This window comes from Cyprinodon tularosa, unplaced genomic scaffold (assembly GCF_016077235.1).
Source record: "Cyprinodon tularosa strain WSP-4 unplaced genomic scaffold, ASM1607723v1 ctg12, whole genome shotgun sequence".
NCBI classification, from domain to species: Eukaryota; Metazoa; Chordata; class Actinopteri; order Cyprinodontiformes; family Cyprinodontidae; genus Cyprinodon; species Cyprinodon tularosa.
The window spans coordinates 3,881,607-3,900,456 of NW_024038003.1; the positions used below are offsets into that span (position 1 = coordinate 3,881,607).

The following is an 18,850-nucleotide window of genomic DNA, read 5'->3' on the forward strand; positions in this document are numbered from 1 at the left end:
ACAGAGTATATCATTTTACAACCTACACAGAGTATATAGAATTACAAACATCAGCTTTACTATTACAAAGATGTTGTATCTAACAAGCATAAGATGGTTGCATATTTCACTTGTAAATATATCTAAAAATCAAATCAATTAAGCCCTACCTTATCTCCCATTTATTTCTCAAGCAATGCTGAGTCCAAAGCAGCAAGGAACTTCTTTAAACGGTGATAGATCTTAAACTTGAGCCTATGCACTGATGCTGCAGCCACAGACAACCTCATTGTTAAAGTGGAGTTAAGGAGATGGACAAAACAAGAGAAGGACGTCTGGAGGCAAGGACACATATTCAACACCTCCTCAAGTGACCGTCAGTAAATAACAAGCATTCTAACTATAGAACCTTCAGCTGAGAACGCAGTTGTCATAGATTGCAAAATTAAGAGAGAGAAGGTGCTTTGCATCTCCCCTTGTGATTGCAGAAGGCAGAGATACAAGGACTCTGGACAGCTGGGAATGGGGACCTTTCATTGAGGACAACCTGCTATGTTAAAGCCTGGAATAGATTAGAGTCAAGAAGTTCAGAAGTTTACACGGAGGCAGAGATGCAGCATGCATTAGGAATATGATCAAGCACAAGGGCTCTTGTTGGGCCTAGAGTGGATGATTGATTGATGCTGGCACGTCAGAAACTAGCCTAGGCTTAGTCTAGCATTAAAACTTTTTAAACATCTGCTCAAAAGGTCAAAAATGAAATAAAATGTCAAAAACACAGAAAGCTTTTATCAAAGTGCCATGGATTAAAAGCTTATTTTTCTCCATTTAAAATATTCCTTAATAATTAAACCTATTAAGCCTGTAAATATGACTTGTGATATTGCTAACTAAAGACATTTCATCCCGACAATAATCCAAATAATTTAAGATAATTGGGCTGAAGCATCAGAAAAAGCTAATGAAATCCATGCTTTCTATGTCCAGTAAAATTCAGTACCAACAATAAATACTGTCACAATCATTGCCTACAGCAGGCATAGCTTCATTACCTGTTTAAAAAGGTAAATCTGACTTAACACATACAACTACAGATTTGATCTTGTGCATACTAACAAAGCTTTAATGCTAGGGTAATATTAGCATGTTTACAATGTCGTCACGTCACTTGTTAAAATACTGCATGATGATACAGAATGATGTAAATGTGAACTTAGAAAATGTATGCAAACAATAATTTCCCACCTAATAAAGTTAACATTTTGATTTAAACTACAGATGAAAACAAATAAATTGCCTGTGTTTAGATATGTTAATAATTTTTTAGATCAAAATTTTGTGCCATCCGATTATCTGATAAAGTTCAAACGGACTTTATTTAAGTGTTGTAATGTTGCTGCCATCCAGAAGAGGGCTCTACTGTTCATTAAACTGAATTGAATTAAGCAGAGCCACACTGATGGCTCCATGGTAGCAGCAGAAACATGAACCAATCTAAATGAAGTCCAACATTACTCTTATCAACGACAACGAGGATTAAGAAAGCATTTTACACAGTCTGACAATAAATATAAAGAGTCGATAAGATCTCCTAAATAGTGCCCATTTAGCCAAGGGGTGTTAGCTTCTCAACCCAAACTTAGCAATGCACTAATAGGATGAGGATGTAATGTCAGAAAAATGGAGGCTGTTACACAAAAACCATGATATAAAAATATACGATAAGCACAGATGATTATGAAGACTTTTCTAAGCTAATGCAATTCATGGAGCCGAGTTGTAACATTCCTCTGCGGATAACCATAAACACCCATTTAGAAGCATGGTTACCAGCACAAAGTGTCGCTCCTACCAGTGATTTCTGAAAACCCTGGTTCAGTTGATCTGCATTTGGGACCAGCCTAAAATATACTATAAAGTAACAATTAGCTGTAGCCTGTCTAGATTCAGAATTTAATTGATTGCAAAGTTTGAGAGTCCAATTGCAAGAAATATGACTTTGGTCTTTAATGCTCACATCATAATCAAAAGTAAAAACAGCAACCAAACCATGTAAAAAGCATGCTAAGGGGGGTAAGGATAGGAAAAAGAAATGTCAGATGAGAGGAAAGGGGCTTGAACAGCCTCTGACCAGGATGCACTGGTGTTAAATGTTGTTTTTTTGGTTCAAGGTTATGAATGGAGGGATTCTTATTCCCAAGGACCTAATAGTTTGTTGCTGTTTAGACCTGTCCTGCTTTCTAAATGAGCCAAACAGAGATGGATGTGCATCCAACAGAAAGATGGCAGTGCTGTTGTATATTGAGAGTTGAGACAGGGAGTACAGTCTTTGTGTTAATCTTCTAAACATAGTTTTAGTGTAAATAGCACACAAGGTTTCCAGGTAATGCTCCAGAGGTCCATCCTCTGGATCAGCTCCACTGTTTTTAGGAGGTTCAGCTTCAGATGTCCACTGAGTGCATCAGTGGACCAGCTGGTTAACCTCCTGTCTGTATGCAGATATGGTTTCCTGGTTTCCAGGGTCAGACCAGCCACCTTTTATTTGTTAATACTCTTAAAGCTTTTTTTTTTTTTTTTTTTTTTTTTTTTTTTTAGGTTGAAACCATTCAATAATTTTTTTTTTATGTGTATACAACCAACAGCTGGGTAAAGAGGCTCAGGAGTTACAACCACAAACTCAATCACCATAATACCGGAGGACAAGCATTAATAAAATGGAATCCTGCTGAATCCTTAAACATTATTCAAAATCTAAAATGCTTGAGCCAGCTTGAATTTATGTTACATTATAAAGGGGCTGTTCTCCTTATCTCCATTTTAAAAGTTTCTGCCTAAAATCTGTTTTTAACTAATAGTTTAAAGTCTGACTTTTGAGATGGTAGGGTACCCAGTGTTATGGTTCCCCCCTTTTGGGACTTCAAAATTTTTTTGATCAGTTCTTCTATTTTGTTGAAATTTGGTTTATTTTCCATTTTATGTATATTTAAGCAGTCTTAGTTACTCTCTGCTGCCTCAAAACCAGCTGGTTAACCTCCTGCTGCCTCATAGTGCCTGTCTTCGTTCCCCTAGCTCCCTTCTAGTCTCCTCCATCCACACCTGCTCCATATCTGCTGATTAGGCTGGTCTTTGTTCAGTCTCCCATTTATACACCTCATGTTCGGTCACTGTTTGCTGGTTCCTTTTTTGTTTTTTGGGTTTTTTTATGTTTGCCTCAGTTTTCTCAATAAATCTCCAAGAACTCATCTTTGCTTTTGCATCCTTAAGCAACCTCACCCCCCTTGTTGACACCCACTGTTTTCTAGCTGCTTTGTTTCTGTACAGAAGATGTTTGATAAAAGCCAGCCAAGAGCTCTTTACTCTTATTCTGTGACATTAGAGAGTTATAAGATACATGGATAAAGGCACTGAGAGAATTTAGGAAGATATTTCATGTAAACAGGGTCTATTGCTGTGAAGTACAATTACAAGTAGTATTGTCAGAGTCTGTTTTTTTTTTCCATACTCCAACTACATATTTAAGAATTTCTCCATAAGATTGAGGTTTGTTGATAATGTTAAATGTATCATGCTTATTTTTAACTTACAATGCAGCAAGCACATTTAACACATTTATTATACTTTAATAGTACTCAGCTAATAAAGCTGCAGTTTCGAATATGTGAAATTAGTTTCCACACCTGCTTTTACAGCTTTCTGTAGATTATTTTGCATTGTAATAATAAAATGTTCCCAGCATTAAGTTAAACCAAAGTTTTAACAAACAACACAATTCCAACCCAGTAAAATGTTCCATCAAAAACAATTTCTACAGATTAGCAGCGGTCTAATCCGATGTGAGAGAGTTTTTAAAGTTTTTCAGCTGTGGAGATGGTAGCACTATTAACACAAATTTACAACTAACCTGCAAGCTACATTTCAGAAAATTCAATATTTATTCATGAAAAATTTTCATATTTTGTTTGAAGAGTAGGTTAACCAATAATACACCACATTCAACAAAGCAAATAAACAAACACACACAAAAAAAAAAAAAAAAAAAAAAAAAAACTAAACAAAAAAAACAAGGGTGGCCTAATTTTTTCCATGGTTGCATGCCCAGCCTAAGTAAAGTGACATAATTAATATTTGCTGCCCAGTTATTTTTGAACTTTTTTTAAGAGTTAAAACATTATATTTTAACAGAATTCAATGTTTGCAAAGGGACGTTTAATTTTTGTGATGTTGTGATTTATCAGTAGGATTAAACATACAGCCAGCTGAAGCACAGACCTGCTGGTGATGTCCATGAAATCATAATTACTTCATAAATTATTCTACTTTAAAAATTGATAGTAACTTAAAAAAAGAATAATAGATAATCCCCAAAAATGTTATAAAGATCGTTTTTAGATCTATATTATTTGGAGAAAGGTTGAGTGTAAATTTTGTGTTGTTTTGTTTATTTGTTTATAATGTGTACATTATTTAAAATGTACACATTAGAAGATCCAATTAAAAATACTTTATATGAAAATTGAACTACAACATTTATTTCTTTTTTTTACTATTTAGTGACTAATAGCTCTTTGAAGCATATTAAAATAGGCCAGATAATAAAATTGGGCTAGTTGCTTTCTTTAATGAACAGAAATAATAAAACAGAAAATGATAATCTAGTCCCTTTTTATGACGTTATTGGACATTCTGTCCTGTTTTTATTTTTTTTTGTCTCCAGTTCTCTATCAATTTACTATTTTAATTATTAAGTAAACTACAGTACTCTGATTAACTCCATATACTGTCTTTCTTGCAATGTGCAATTACACCTAAAACTAGTAAACAAGACATTCCACAGTGTTATTGATAAAACTACTAAAAGTGTAGGCGGCTTATAGGACACTAATCAACAGTTCGTTAAAATAAGGTCACACCTTTGTTGAATATAAATGTTGGAAGCATAGCAAAAGGCTCCCTAAAGAAGATTTTTTTACAGAATGAAACCCTAGTGAAATAAAAAACTTCCCACTTGAGGAGTTCTGAGTAAAGCATATTGAAAGACTTTTTTTTACGTTAAATGATATATATATATATATATATATATATATATATATATATATATATAGGGTGTACCCCGCCTCTCACCTGTAGACCCCTCGCAACCCACCCTTGGGATAAAACGTGTCAGAAAATTGATGGATGGAGATTAATTTGTATTTATATATATATACATATACATATATATGTATATGTATATATATATATATATATATATATATATATATATATATATATATATATATATATATATATATATATATTAATTTATCTATTCTTTTTTACGATTAATCGATCAATAATCGGATAGCAAAAGATTCCGTGAAGAAGACCTTTTACGAAATTAAACCAGGTGAAACTAAAATTTTTCCACTTGAGTTTTGGATAGAGCATATTGACAGACAAAAATCTATTTTTTATATTAAATAGAAAATGTTCATATACTTTTTTGTTTTACAATTTTCATAAAATAACTGCTCTAAGTGGATTTCCCTGTCAGCTTAAGGCATCTTTTAGAGTCTATATTCCAGTTCATGATTGATCTATAACTAATTTAGTTGATGTTAATTAACTAAATTAGTTAATCATAATTAATCCCATTAATAGTCTCAATCATAATATGTATGTCAAAAACATCTGATTCTAGCAAAAAAATAAAAATCTTTCTAGATAAAATTAAAATAAACAAAAAAATGTATGAACTACTACATCCTAATAAATGGATAATATCCCTCTACATAAAGGGAAATGTAGGTCATTTTAAAGTTCATCCTTTGAGAATCTGGATTGACTTTTTGCTGCCAGTTCCTTAATAATCACCTGTTGCTGCTGCTCTGCATGCAGGAATGCTTTGTCCTTCTGCTGTGCGTCACAAGCTGACCCTCAGCTGTCAGCTGAACCATCAGAGCTCAGAAGGCAGCCTGCAAGAATTTCACAGGCTATGTTTGAGCCCAAGGATGCACCATCATGCCAACAGACAAGAACAAGGGTGGGCCAAAGGAGACATCTTACTTTTGGGACCTTAGTCTGCAGTAAACACATCTTATTTGTTAGTATAACGTGCAGATATTTCAATCGGTAGTTGTGGTCAAATACAACAGTACTAATTTGCTCCAAATAAACTGTAAATGTAGAGCAAGACAATAACCTGAATATTTTCCTTCACTAACAAAGTCTGCGTTTATCGTTCCATCAACTGGGGCTCCATTTGCAGAAGGTTTTTTCCTACTAAACCCAAACCATTGCATCCTCTGGTTCTTTAATGTTTTTTACAGCTTCCTAATTATTACCCTCTGTTCAAGTTTTTTCTATATATTCAGACCTAACACTTCCATCTCCATATCCGGTAGTACCGCGTTCCTCCGCTAGAGGTAGTAGTTTCCCCATAGCTAAACTTTATCAGCTCAAAAAGTGGTTTTCATCCCTCAGAAAGCCCATATATAGTCAGAATGGATGCTGAATGCAGTTATCTAAGTAATGTTTTTTATTATTTTTTTTTTATAGCGTGTTTAATAAATGCAAAAACAGAATTTAGGAAAGGGTTGACAAACTTATCAGTTATACTTTTGAATGTGTATAAATTGAGCAAGGTTTTTCTGTTCTATCAGCTCCCAGTTCATGGTGTTTGGACTATTTTTACACTATTTGCCAAATTCTTATAAAGCCTTTGAATTGCCTGGCTAAAGACTTGTTATAAAGGTTTTCTCTTTAGCAAAGCATTTTGGTTTATCTTATAAAAGTTGCAGGTTTAGATTCTCAGTCATCCAGGTCATAGTCATTCCAAAAAAAGAAAATTAAAAACAATCCACTGGACTTTGTTTCAAAGTTTGAAGACATTTCGCTTCCTATCCAGGACAAATGATGTACGGACTAAGGACATTCTTTTGAGGACCAGAATGTTCAAATTTTGGACAAAGAACTTAGGATTTGAGAGGGGCGTGAAGGAAACCATCTATGTTGAGGAAAAAAAAAGCTTTCAAAAAGCTACAATGCAGCAATTAAGTTAATCCCTTCCCGTTATCATCATAGCCACAGCCCCTTTACAGGAGAGCAGAGAACCTCGCCTATTCAGCCAGGCCAATAAACCCCTTTATGTATGGGGCATTGCAGGCTAAAAAAAGAAGCCAACCCTAGTTAAATAAAAGGAAATCGATGGATTTCACTCATTCAGCACATTTATTCATATCTTTGCAAAGAGAGAACAGTCATCATACAGCCCTTATGGCACAGCATTCTGCCCTGTTCTGCATGAGCAGCGTTCGTTCCCCCTTACTTACTGTACAACAATGGAAAAGTAGTCGGAGTCAAAACAAATTACAGATTCTTTGGTTAACAGTAACATGTTATGAATAAACCTTGAGAAAGAATCTGGTTTTTATGGGAAGAAGCTTTGTCTGGTCTACAAACACCATCACCAGAGAATGATGTGGCTTTCAAGGTGAAACAGGCTGAGTGAAAACTTTTATAGTGAGTAAATAGGATAAATTAATATATAATAGAGAAATATAAATTTTCCGACAACCCCGTTTAAATTTGCATGTTTTCAAAACAAAAACAAGGTTTTGTTGGGCTACTGTATAAAACCTCGGACTCAACGCTATTCCTGACATTTTGAGTTGAAAAAGCTTCCTGGATCGGATGAAAAACGTTGTCAAACTTGGAAGAAAGTCCAGTGGATTGTTTTTAATTTTCTTATAAAAGTTCAAACAAGATGTATTAGAAAAGAAAATCCAGAAATGATGAAAATATTGTATTTTGCTACTTAACATATTTGGATATTTGAATTTCATATGTTTTGTAAAGAGGGCTGCTTGGAGATGCAGTTTGTAGCATTGTCGCCTTGTAACAAGGTCCTGGGCTCCATTCCAGCCAAGGGTCTCTCTTAATGGAGTTTTCCTGTTTTTGTCATACATGCAGCGATTCTCTCTGGGTACTCCACAGTACTTGCTTCCTAAGTCCAAAAGCCTGACGGTTAGGTCTATTAGCAGCTCTAACTTGCCCTTAGCTGTGTGTGTGCTTGGATGTATGTCCTGCCTTGATGGACTGGCGACCTCTCCATAATGTACCTTTCACCAAAAGACTGCTGGAGATAAGCACCGGCCACCTGGGTTCCTGACGGATAAGTGGAAGAAGATGAATGTTTTACCAAAACTCACTTATTGACCATTAAAAAGTCATTAAGTTTGTAATTTAGTTCTAAAATAATTTCTAACAGGACTGACTTATTATCCTCTGCAGAATTCCAGACACACCATCAAAACAAATTCCTTTGTAAAACCCAGTTTAGGGGAAGAAACAGTGAAACAACAACAGTGAGATTTTTATTTTTTTGCCCATCTTTTTATTTTGATTAATATTCACATCACTAGTTAACAATTAATCACAATGAACATCTCTTTCATACCAAATATTCAGAATTGAAGGGGGAGATGAGCGCTATCTAACAGGACGGATGCTTCTAACAACCAACTGTTGGGTTTGTCGTCTCCTGCATGCTCTTGTAATGGGTTGTGCTCTAAGCAAGAAAACAGCACAAACTACAGAGTGTCCACCCAGCAGTACTTAAAAGATTACTTGGTTTATAGGGGATATTTAGGGGGAAGCAGAGGATCATAGCACAGCTTATAGTGTAAAGTTAAACCTCTGCTTTTGGCATTAAATTATTAATTAATTTTATTTTTGAGCAGTCAGCCAGTGGTTGCTGTGAATATGATAAAAGATAAAATAATCAGCCTCTTCTTTAGTACTGGAGTGGTGACAAACCTCTGTAGGATGAGCCAAGTTGGTGTTCATACCTACCAACACACTCCTTTATTCAGGTATAATTATAACAATTTAACCAATATATATTTAAATTTGATATATTTTTATTTTTTTTAAATATTTTCCCCAAATTCGTAAAAGAAAATGACACAATGGTCCAAGACTTGCCCTAATTCAGTCCAGTGTTGGTAGGTATGTTGAGGTGTTTAGGAGCTGTCTAATACAGGACATAATCCATGCCAAGATACAGAGTTTGATGTTGTTTACTCTCACGGTGCCTTTCACACCAATTATCTCATCACTTCTTAAACTCAGTTATTAGTGCCGTGGTATTTCAACCATCATCTGAAAACAGAACAGAGACAGCCTCACACATGTATTCAGAATGTTAAACACATTTTAAAAACATTCTTAAAACATCATCAGCCATTTTTTTGTTGGAAAAAAGGCAGACTTCTGAAAAAAGAAAAAAAAAGCACATCTTTCCCTACTTACAGTACGCTTTCAATCATTCGCTGAGCTAAACTATTGCAGGTTTGTGTGAACACGCTCAGCTGGAAACATCCGTTACATCCTGTTAAAACAAAAGTTGTTTTTTCCACTTTTGCAATTATTATTATAAGCTTTCATTTAATACATCTGGAGTGATAAAAACACAGTGTTGATTATGTACAAGGGATAATGTGAGATATTAGAAGAAGGGTGAGGTTTCAATGCTACAGGAAATGGTTGTGAGCAGATATCAGTGTCAGTCAAGCTATTACTTTATGTCCAAGCTGCAACATACCTTCAGCCCACATCCTCTCATACTTAATAATGCTTACTGAACACCTAAAAGGTGGGTTTTGATATTTAGGAATTTATTATTTATAACTGTTGTATAGAATAAAATGTTTTGTAGTCTGGTACAAGTTAAATCTTTGAGAAAATAAAATAAAAAAAACGATATACATTTTATGTTGGCGTGATATTAACCTTCTTGATTTCAGAGCATGAATTACTGTTTCTAAATAAAAACTAACCAAAACTGATCTATCAGCATCTATGAGAATACAGGCAAATTGAGGAGATCATGTGGAAATATTTTAATTTTGAATAGAAAAAAATATTTTGTTTTGGTTCTAGTGAAGATGGGTGAATATTCCTAAACCTGGGCAGCATTTTTTTGGCATATTAAATAATTTATCTGCTTCATTTCAGGATTATGGATGTAGAATAAAGAGATATTCAGAAATATAGCAGATCAAATTCATATCAGTCTTGATCAACTCTGTTTAAAGCCTTTGCTAAAAAGCCTTATGAATTAAGCCATGCAGCTTTGAAAGATCCCGTTTGAAAGTTTAATTTATAATCTATATTAAAGCAACAGTGTGTAATTTTTAGCGACATCTAACGTTCAGACTGCAGACCGCAGCAACATGAACATCTCCCCCCCACCGCTTCTCCCCCCCAACAGTACGGCGAGCGTTATGGGACAAAATGTCTTCCACGACGTCCGCATCACCTACCTTCTCAAGTGATGAGGTTGGTTTACATAGATAATTTTAATACTGCCATCTATTGTTCAGTACCGTCTCAGTTCATCTCTCTCAACTTGCCGTAGTTACTTTCGAGCGTAATGGGCGATCTTGCAATCGCTAGTTTGTTGGCTCTGCGCTGCCGTAGCGCAAAGATGTCTGCCTCCATGGCTGCCAGACCCACTCCTATGTAATTATAAATAACGAATTCTAAGGCAACGCAAATATTAAGGTTAAGAGGCTGAGCTCGTAGATGATGATAAATAACATAGTTATGTATAATATATTACATTTCTGACTGTATATCCTTGTAATTATTACACACTGTAGCTTTAACAGCATGGAAATCTATATTAAATCGAATAAACTTCTCTTTTTTTTTTTTATTGAGGTACAGTTACCACTGCTGGGTTCCAAGAGCAAAAGGTCATTTACTCTAAGTAATACAAGCTAGTAACAATGCATTTCTGAACATTTTGCACTTTCAAATTCTGTATGGTATGTTAATTTCATAAAAAAGTGTGTGAGATTTAAAATGTAATCATCATTTTCTTTTCTTTTGTATATTTTGTTTTGCTGCAGCTTTAGCTAAACGTTAAACTTAAGACTGTCATGTTTATTTCAGGTTTGGATTTTAACTTCACTTTGAGGGACGTTTCTATTACGGTATACTAGAACTTGGAACATTTCTAAGTATAAAAATTAAATGCATAATAAACTGCATAATGAACTGCGTCATTTAGCTAAAATTTTTTTCCATTCGACTGTCATTATAAGCAGGACAGAGAAAGAACAAACTTTTTTTTGCACAGATGTTAGAAAATGTAACAAAGTGATGCCACACACATAAAAAAGAAAAAAAAGATTTCAAGGGTTAATAAAGTGTTATATAGCTGCGGTTCTCTGCTAATAAAGTGAATTTTGTTGGCTCATAGATTAGTTTCATTTATCTTGCTCTACATTATATGACAGAAGGTGGCTTGAAGTTCTGTAAGCCTCTTGGGCAGAGGATAAAAATATATGTACTCATTCAGTAAATGTGACCTTGCAGCTTGGCCAGAATGTAAATCCCAAAGAATGTCAACAAGAATAACACAATGGCAGCCTGTAGCGCTGGGTGTTTAATCGTTGAAGCACAACACCAATAACCCGAGTTCGGCTAAAATCCAACACACAGCAGCTCATCTCCTCACACAACAGCACACTCTTACAATGAGCTACTTAGACACATCGAGACACATCCTATTCTTCTATACACAGTTATTTTGTGTGCAAAAAAAAAATAAATAAAAAGTTCACATTATTATTTTCACATATGATCCACGCATGTGTCATGTGCCGTGTGTTGCTTTAGGCAACTTATGCGAATTGTTTAGAAGGGACAATACGATAACAATATACGCATATATGTTGTTTCTTAGCTTTTTAGTCTTGACTATTTGATCACTTGCTCTTTGATTGCCATAGGTTTTACTAAACTACCAATACGGTTTGGTTCCCAGAAGCACACATGTACAGCACACAGCTGACAAGGTTTAACCAATATACAGTAAAGCAACTTGAGTACAGTTATATCACTTGAGTGCATCAAAAAATGAACAAGACTATGTTCAAAGTGCACAAAAGCTTTTTTATCTTTAGGGAACTTTACATGATCCGAGTAGTGCTGATAATACTTAGTGTTCCAGACACAATAATATAGAGCTAGTTTAAATAGGTGCAGTATGGGGGACTATGCTTCTCTGGTGGGGGATGTTCATCAGTTAGCTTTTAGTAAAGTCACAGAGCCAGACTATCAGTGTTCAAGAGGCTAAGCGGCGCCCTCTACAGGATGGATGCAGTAGTAACACTTCACACATCTGACAGCTACGGTACACCACACACACACGTTGCAAATCCCTCAGTGTCTTTTGACCAGAGACCATCCCAACCTTGAAAGCACTGTGAGCAGGAAGGCCACAGCCTACTCATGTTCGAATTGTGATGCATAATGTATCTTTGAACAATGTTGTGAAATCAAAGCCAAATCACAGTGTTGAGGGGAGTAATAATGTTTTCGTTTAAGGGAATATGTAAAAACAAAAAAAAGCCTACAGCTCTAAAAGGCTGACTGAAATTTGGTAAGAGACAAAACAATGTCAATAAAACTGCAAAAAAAAACAAAAAAACAAATCTTCCAGCCTATTTTATTTATTGCAATGAGCTATTTTAGAAAGAAACCCTTAAATGTTTGGCTTGTTTCTGGGATACATTTAACTATAATACTGGAGCAGGCATGGTAATCTGGAGCTGGGCAGTTCCTGCTGTCCAGCATGGTATGATTTAAGAACATTCAGTATATTAAAATGGCATCTAACATAAATTAAACATGCTGCACATAAATGTAAAGAAAACATTTTTCCCTAATCTATTTACAATACAAATGTCAGGGTAGAAGATGTGCCTAAAAGAGCGGCAGAAACCTTGACGCCTAACAATCTGCTCCTTTAAGTCTATAAGTGGTAGGATTTTGTTGTTGTTGTTGTTGTTGTGTAATGGTAAACCCCTAAAACACCACAATGTTTTAAACATGAACGCAATATTGACACCCCGATTGTTAGCTCCCACTTCAAGTTAACTCTCCCCCATCTCTGAACGTTTGTTCACCTCATCAAGTTCTCTGTCCTCTTTCTGTTTTTTTGTGTCCCTTAGATGCACTGGTGACAAGAAGCCCTCAATCTTTATATTACTGTATTGCTGTCAGAAAGCTAAAGAAAGACACAGGAAGAGGAAAGAGATGAAGAGATGCTACAACACGGGATACCAGTGTACAAAACCTGTAGCAAAGATAATGAGATGATCTATGAACAAAGAATATTAACAATAGTAGCACATTAGCGTGAACTACTAAACGATAAAGCAGTGGTTTTCTGAAACTACATACAAAGGGCCTTCCATCCTCAGATGGGTTAATGCAAATAACCAAGAGGTTTTGGTTTCAAAGGGTGCATGAGAAAAATAGGTCTTCTACCTGTCAGTCTGTTATTATCATGGGCCAGACACATCTTATGTAACGGCTGAGGACCCTTGGAGACGGTGTGGATGTGCAGAAATGTGATGAATAGAGATGAACAGTGTAATCTATAAAGAACTTTTAAATACAGAGCTCCTTCATATTCATCATATGTATTATTTTTAGAGAGATTTAATACTCAGTGTATGTAGATACCAGCTCAAAAAGTATACATATTTAGATTTAAGGGTTAATGCACTCAAAGGGTAGTTAGTGGTGAAGGTTTTGATCCTCAATTTGTTTTTATATGTGACATCTACTTAGCCAGGGTGTTATGTATAAACAAATCCTGCAGTGTAACTGCAAAAAGTGCTTTAATTAGTCCAGTGTACCTATTCTTTTGTGTTCTTTGAGGTAAACTGTGTTAATTCACATCAGCAGGACCAATTTCCAATTAAAGACCACCCAGTGAAGCCCTAAACATAAACCATTTGTGCTCTTCTGACATTATTTTGAGGTCCTAACATTTTCTAATAATGTTTCTAACTGCAGTCATAAGCAGAAAAAAAATACAGATCCTGTGCTTAAATATGTTTGGACTTACGGTGACCTGCTTGAAATGTATCTTCCCACATCCGTTTTGCTCTTCTGATTTTATTTGTAGACTAAATTTGAGCCCCTTCCCTTAATAACAACATCAACTATGAGGAAAGTTGTTAATATGGTACCATTAAAAAAACAAAAACTTTTTTTTTTAGTTTCCAACTCATCTCACCAATCAAGCTACATATAAAGAAAGGCGGTTCAAGTAATCGGCCGATTTCTGTCTAAACAAGCTTTTGTACTTAATTAGATTCTTTTTGCAAAACACGTTAAGCTGTTCCAGTTTAGCACAACTCTGTGGTGTTCTTTGAAACCACGTCTATCAACTTTGAGTACAAGGATATTAATAGAGAGATAAAAATAATACTGATAATTTTTAATTAACATTATCATGATTGTGATTAAATAATTTGTAATAAGTCTTTAATTGGCAATAAGAATGCCTTGATGAGACTAAGTGATATCTGATGGGCTGATCTTGAGGTGAGGTACAGATTTACTGACATGGTTAGGATACTACAGGATACTAAGGGAGTGTTGGAGTGTGAATGTTTTTCAAAGAGCAGAGAAAATTGTTTTTATCAGATGTTAGGTTGAACATTTGAAATAGGTGACTCTGCTTTGTGTTGTTAGGCTGTTTTTTTTTTTAACGGGGTAAAGTTGAGTATATCTGTGGTAAGAAGATAACAAGCTGGTGAAACCACACAAAGATGTGTCTACAAACACCAAGTGGACGACTTGGTAAGATAACTTTGAGAGGTCGAAGTTAAGGATTGGTAGAAGGGCGCTGGTAGGCAGACCTCAGAGGAACACTGAGAAGCAATTGTTGCTGCAGTGGGTGACTTGAAGGACAGGACCAGAGGGAAGTGACTGCACGGTGGTTATTTCGTTGGTCAGTAGGTTGGCAGGTCAGTGAGCATCATGCACGTTCCACCACTTTCTGTAGCTCACAGGGACTCAGTCTGTAAACCGAAAAAAAAAAACAACGATTTAATAAAACGCAATAAACAATGCAGATAGAAATCTCTTGATCTAAAAAACACTGGCCAGATGGTCTGCAGATCATAGGTTGCTGCTGTTTTTGCAGTGACATTAATCGAAAGACCAAGTGGTTGTTTTTGATCTTATTAGTGCTGCAGCCATAAATCAGATTAGCTAAATCTGATATCAGCATCAGTTTAAGACTCCTGCTGTCTTTGAACTCACAGTTTGGTGGCCTGCTGCAGTAATAAAGAATCATTATCTACAAACACAAGTTCATCTTCTGCTCATTATTTCATTTGTTGGTTATTTTTATCACTGAAGCAGAGAAGCAGAATATGTATGTGCTTGTTGTAGAGCACGTACGCCACTGGGGTTAGTTTGAAAAAGATTACAAATTATGTGACTACATTCAGCAAATTAAGTCACATAATGGTGAAACCTACAGCCAGCATTAATTTGCATTTACCACTTTGATCCAATGTGCTTAAAATGCTAAATATATTCCATTCTATTTATGTTTCCCTGTATTCAAGGAAGTTTAGCTTTACTAATGGAATATTAATTAAAAATCACAATTAAGCAATTCTAATTTTGATGGTGTAGGATTTTGCACACACTTGTCTCGGTAATGCACTTGTCTATGCTAAGGGGCTCCTTTAGTCCACCTCCCCCTAAAGGAGAAGCTGTTGGCTCTTTCATGCCATTCTCCTTAGCAATGCCTGCTGGTGCCGTTGTTTGCTGTGGAGCACCACTTGCAGGTGGAGATGTCTTCTCTCCTGTTTTATCCTCCTATGGGCAGATATAGATAAGCACAGGGACACAGAAAGACAGGAGGACAAACATTAGTCTCATTGCCAACTCTTAAACTTTCACACTATCTAGTGGTGGAAGGCAGTACCAGCACAGTGAGTCAGCAGGACCAGATAATCTGCATTGTTTTTAAAAAGAAAGATAAGATTGAAATTTGACCTTGTGTCCGTTTGTCTGTTCGCTGCCTGGCCCTACGTTGTCCAAAGATCCGATCTTGGACTTGGCCTTAATGTTGACCTTATGGGACTCAATCTTCACATCACCACCACCTGGAGGGCAAAAACAAAAAAAGGCTGTAAAAAGAATGTTGAATTATGGTTTAAATGTAAGAAAAGCAAAACAGAGGTTGTCTTTAGTTGAACCTGGCTTGTATTTGATGTTGTCCTTGGAGCCACATTTTGAGGTCACCTTGCTCACATCAACCTTCCTATTCAAGATTTGCACCTGGGGGACAAAACAGATCATAATGCTACCATTTAAATCACCAGATCCAAAGCAATACCTTAAAAAGTTTACGTTTTTACCGTACAGTATAAATGCAATATGCAGCAAAATGGCATCCAGCATGAATTCCCAAAGAATAAAATATAAAAAAAATGTTTTATTTTCCTCTGTCTATGCAGTTTTGCTTTCATTTACCACACACCAAAATAGCAACACATACATGACATCTACTATAAAGCATTTGGAGGTTTTTAATTACAGTAACATAAAAGATAGGGTTACTCTTAAGATGTGGACACTTGTGATCACAACATGCATGCATTCATGTGTATCAAAAATAAAAAGGTGAATGGTATCTGCAGGCAAATAAATAAAAATGGTATATAAACACTTTAATTTTCATCTGACTTGGTGTAGGTAAATAAACCATTACATAATGATACATTAATAACTTTAGTTTTTTATTGAAGAAATCTTAGATGGCAAAGCTTTTGTTAAGAGAAGCAAGAGAAGGGATTGGATAGTGCAGCGGGTGCTTGAAGCAAATGGGAAGGACAGTCGGAGAGGAGGACGCTCAAAAGTAAAATCAATCAAAAGTGCAAACAGTGGGTGCCACTGATGTGCTAATTACAATGCTTTAATGCCAAACTACTTTGAAGATGATCGGTTTCATTTAAACGTTTGATATAGAAGAAGGCGGCTATACAGCTCAGCTCAATTTCCTCCTCTTCTGACGCAAGCTCCAACAGAGCTTCTTACTCAGAGCCCACCAGGTGAGAATGATGGACACATTATGCCAATTCTACATTAGAGTAAATTGATTTGTTTTTTTAAAGCAAGATGTAGTGGCTAAACAAGATGTATGTAAAAAAAAAAAAAAAAGAGCAGCGATGCAAATGCGTCCAACCTATCCAGTCTTGCCCTTCGCTCCAGCAGTACTTACTTTGCCACCTCCAGGGACATGTTTGATATTGTCCTTGGAGCCACAGCGGGAGGTGATGTGGCTGAAGTCCAGCTTTTTGTGCACTATCTGAACCTAAAGACAAGCAGGCAGACACATACACACAAAAGCAAAAGAAAGAAAGAAAGCAGGAAAGAAAGAAAGCAGAAAAGAAAGACAGAAAGAAAACAAGAAAGCAAGAAAGAAAGAAAGACAGAAAGACAGAAAGAAAGAAAGAAAGAAAGAAAGAAAGAAAGAAAGAAAGAAAGAAAGAAAGAAAGAAAGAAAGAAAGAAAGAAAGAAAGAAAGAAAGAAAGAAAGAAAGAAAGAAAGAAAGAAAGAAAGAAAGAAAAGAGCGGATCAGCTGGCAGCTTTAGATGATGGAAAACAGAGTAGACTTGTACTAAAACTATGGAAGAGATTCTGTTATTCAGTTCATCTCATCTCTAGTTTAGCTCTGTGGGTACCGAAAAGCATTGTTAATTGCACAGTTTTTTGTAAAAGTTTCTTAAAAGGTGAGTGCATTCTGGCAGAATAACAAGAGTGCTTCCATAAAATGCATTAGCAACATTACAACAACACAGAAAACCAGTGAAAATGAGACAAAGCACATGCAGCAAAAATAACCAGTGACTGTTAATTGGTGCCACTCAAAACAAAAACAAAGCAAGGAAAAAAGGGCCTTCTAAATGCTTCATAGGGTTGATTAATTTTTAGGGCTTTTTAATAACAACCAACTATACTTCTTTATTTGGGTAAAAGGTCTGAATTATGAAGAGTAAAAGACAGAAAACCAGAGAGAAACCTTCAAAATAAAATAATATATAATAATAAAATATAATAATAAACATGGAACCTTTTTTTTTTTAATACACAAATCAAACTGAAGTGTTGCATTTTCTCTCAGAAGGAATGCATGCGTTGTGAACCTAGATTGCTTGATCTGCAAATGGTAATATACTTATCTAGGCTTTTTATTGAATTCTGTTTTTTCTCTGAAAATATTTAAGTACTTGTGAGTTCAAATTTAGAAGATCCGAGAGGATAAAAAGGGCGGATGGACAGACACAGAACCCAAAGGCTGTGCCTAAAGTTGTCTATAGTCAGTTTTGTCCACTCAGTAAAAATGTAATAGCATTGTCCTATTAACCATAATAATGTTACATTCAAGCTGGCCAGCTCAAGAGGTAAGTCACCCATCCTGCAAACAGGAAGCCCGAGTTTGTATCCTAGCTGTGGGGAATGAGCTCCCAGTGAGGGTCCTTAGGCAAGACCCTTCATGCTAATCCCTGCTTTGGGGAGTGGCTGCCTAGTGGTTAGGGAATTGCACTTGGAATCCTGAGGTTCTGGGTTCAAGCCCCACTCCTTATGGACTGCCACTCTGGGTCCCCAAGCAAGAAAAATTGACCCCCACACTGCTCCCTATAAGACGCACAGAGGCAGCCCACTGCTCCCCAAGGGGATGGGTTAAATGCAGAGTTAATTTAGTCACTCTGTACTTGTGACAATGTAATGCTGATGAAACGGTGAAAAAAAGAAGCAAGACAATATTTTGGATCAATCACCATTCACCTCTAAAATCCAACTGAAGATACCATAAAATATATTTGATGCTGGTGCCATGAAAGAGAAGTCCAGGTAGTTTAAGTGTGAGTTTCCTGGCTGCACCACTGTGTGACATGTTACTCCCTAATGGCAGCATCAACGACAGAAGTTTGTAAAAAAAAAAAAAAAAAAAAAACCCTATAGAGTTCAAACAAAATATCAGAAAGAAAAGCAATTCAG

At 35.8% G+C, this 18,850-nt stretch overlaps 1 protein-coding gene and 1 long non-coding RNA gene across 7 annotated transcripts in view; both read right to left on the reverse strand.

Annotated features, from left to right (window-relative positions):
• The window catches only part of LOC119774282, a 38,819-nt gene extending 37,993 nt beyond the window's left edge, over window positions 1–826 (reverse strand). For 2 of the 5 annotated variants that reach the window (XR_005279512.1, XR_005279503.1), the window contains exon 1: window positions 150–822. This is a non-coding gene — a long non-coding RNA (uncharacterized LOC119774282). Of the gene's footprint in view, window positions 1–149 lie in introns of all 5 variants that reach the window. The other 3 variants (XR_005279510.1, XR_005279506.1, XR_005279511.1) reach the window with 3 other exon arrangements.
• Window positions 827–14,482: 13,656 nt separating this feature from the next.
• map4l (microtubule associated protein 4 like) overlaps window positions 14,483–18,850 on the reverse strand; it is a 105,229-nt gene continuing 100,861 nt past the window's right edge. For both annotated transcript variants that reach the window (XM_038271748.1, XM_038271753.1), the window contains 5 exons: window positions 17,069–17,161; window positions 16,044–16,125; window positions 15,841–15,950; window positions 15,489–15,660; window positions 14,483–14,849 (listed from right to left, as the gene is read on the reverse strand). In XM_038271748.1, coding sequence (XP_038127676.1) covers window positions 14,845–14,849; window positions 15,489–15,660; window positions 15,841–15,950; window positions 16,044–16,125; window positions 17,069–17,161 — 462 coding nt within the window. In that variant the 3' untranslated portion in view covers window positions 14,483–14,844. The remainder of the gene's footprint in view (window positions 14,850–15,488; window positions 15,661–15,840; window positions 15,951–16,043; window positions 16,126–17,068; window positions 17,162–18,850) is intronic.